At 49.2% G+C, this 1,243-nt stretch overlaps 1 protein-coding gene across 1 annotated transcript; it reads right to left on the bottom strand.

Annotated features, from left to right (window-relative positions):
* Window positions 1–271: 271 nt before the first annotated feature.
* Window positions 272–1,017, bottom strand: LOC116465215 (zinc finger and SCAN domain-containing protein 5C; the record flags this gene model as incomplete). The annotated part of the gene is made up of 1 exon (XM_032148372.2): window positions 272–1,017. A coding segment is annotated over one exon (746 nt), but the record flags the coding sequence as incomplete, so codon positions are not given.
* Window positions 1,018–1,243: the final 226 nt, after the last annotated feature.

Genomic DNA, 1,243 nt, shown 5'->3' on the forward strand with positions numbered 1-1,243 from the left:
GTTTTTTGTTACAAAATATTGAAAACTAATAAGCTGTTTATTGAAAGAACAGCAACACAAGCCAAAATAAACCTATAACAATAGACATAATGAAACAAAAACCAAAATTCACTGGGGAGGAAAAAGATTTAAACAAACATCCTGGGAATTCCTATCTAGGGCACTCGTCTGTGTGCCGGGCGCCCTTTATGTGTCAAACGTCATCTGATAACATCGGTGAAAAATCACCATTCACACTTCCTTGGTGCAGCAGACAGACCCGATGACAAAGTCACTGTGAAGTGGCTTCTGGATGTGTTTTCTGGTGGCGTCTTAAGGTCGTCGGCCGACCGAAGGCTCTTGGACACTTGGGACATTTGTAGGGTTTCTCTCCGGAGTGGATGCGCTGGTGGTCCTTCAGATTCGCCTTGTAGGTGAAAACTTTACTGCAGTCTTTACATTCAAAGGGCTTCTCCCCTGTGTGGCTTCTCTTGTGACACTTCAAATAGGACTTCTGGGTGAACTGCTTCTGGCAGACGTCACACGTGTAGGGCCTCTCGCCGGTGTGGACTCGCTGGTGATATTGCAGGCCTATGTGCTGCATGAAGCGCTTCCCGCAGAGATTACATTGAAAGAGTCTCTCTCCTGTGTGTGATCTCATGTGGACGGCTAGCTTGCCGCGATACTTAAACCTCTTACTGCACACCTCACATGCAAAGGGCAGCAGTTTAACTTCTCGGCCATCCAGGTGACTGACCGGGCCTGCAGGGCCTGGGGAATAAACTGAATTTATCTCAGCTTGTCCCGGGGATTCTCTGTTGCCCACAGGTGTGGCTTCTCTTTGAGGCTCTTTTTGGGAAATGGAGGTGGCGTCTGGTTTGCTTCTTTTGAGATCTCTCAGATTCAGAGCGTCTCCTCTGCTCCCGCTGTGAGTCGAAGCTTCTCCCTCCACAACACAGGCAGCAGGTGTGTCAGCATCCACATTTTCCACAGAGGCTATTTTCTGGGGTTCCTTCCCCTCCTTAGCTCCCACCACACCTGCTGGGAGAAGGGATTCCACACACAACAGTTAATAAGGCGCATTTTCAATACACCAAACTCATTGCAACCAAACACTGATGTTGGCTGACAACTTCCCCTCAAGCTCAAGCCTAAGACATTGGACTGTAGGTTTCTGGAGAGTAAGGGATGGAGAGGCTTTGGCAGCTAAGTGCCAACTCCCCCAGACATGATAATGCTGGGACCCCAGCCCCGCACCCCAGAA

The sequence above is a fragment of the Hylobates moloch genome, unplaced genomic scaffold (assembly GCF_009828535.3).
Source record: "Hylobates moloch isolate HMO894 unplaced genomic scaffold, HMol_V3 SCAFFOLD_3808, whole genome shotgun sequence".
Classification (NCBI taxonomy): Eukaryota; Metazoa; Chordata; class Mammalia; order Primates; family Hylobatidae; genus Hylobates; species Hylobates moloch.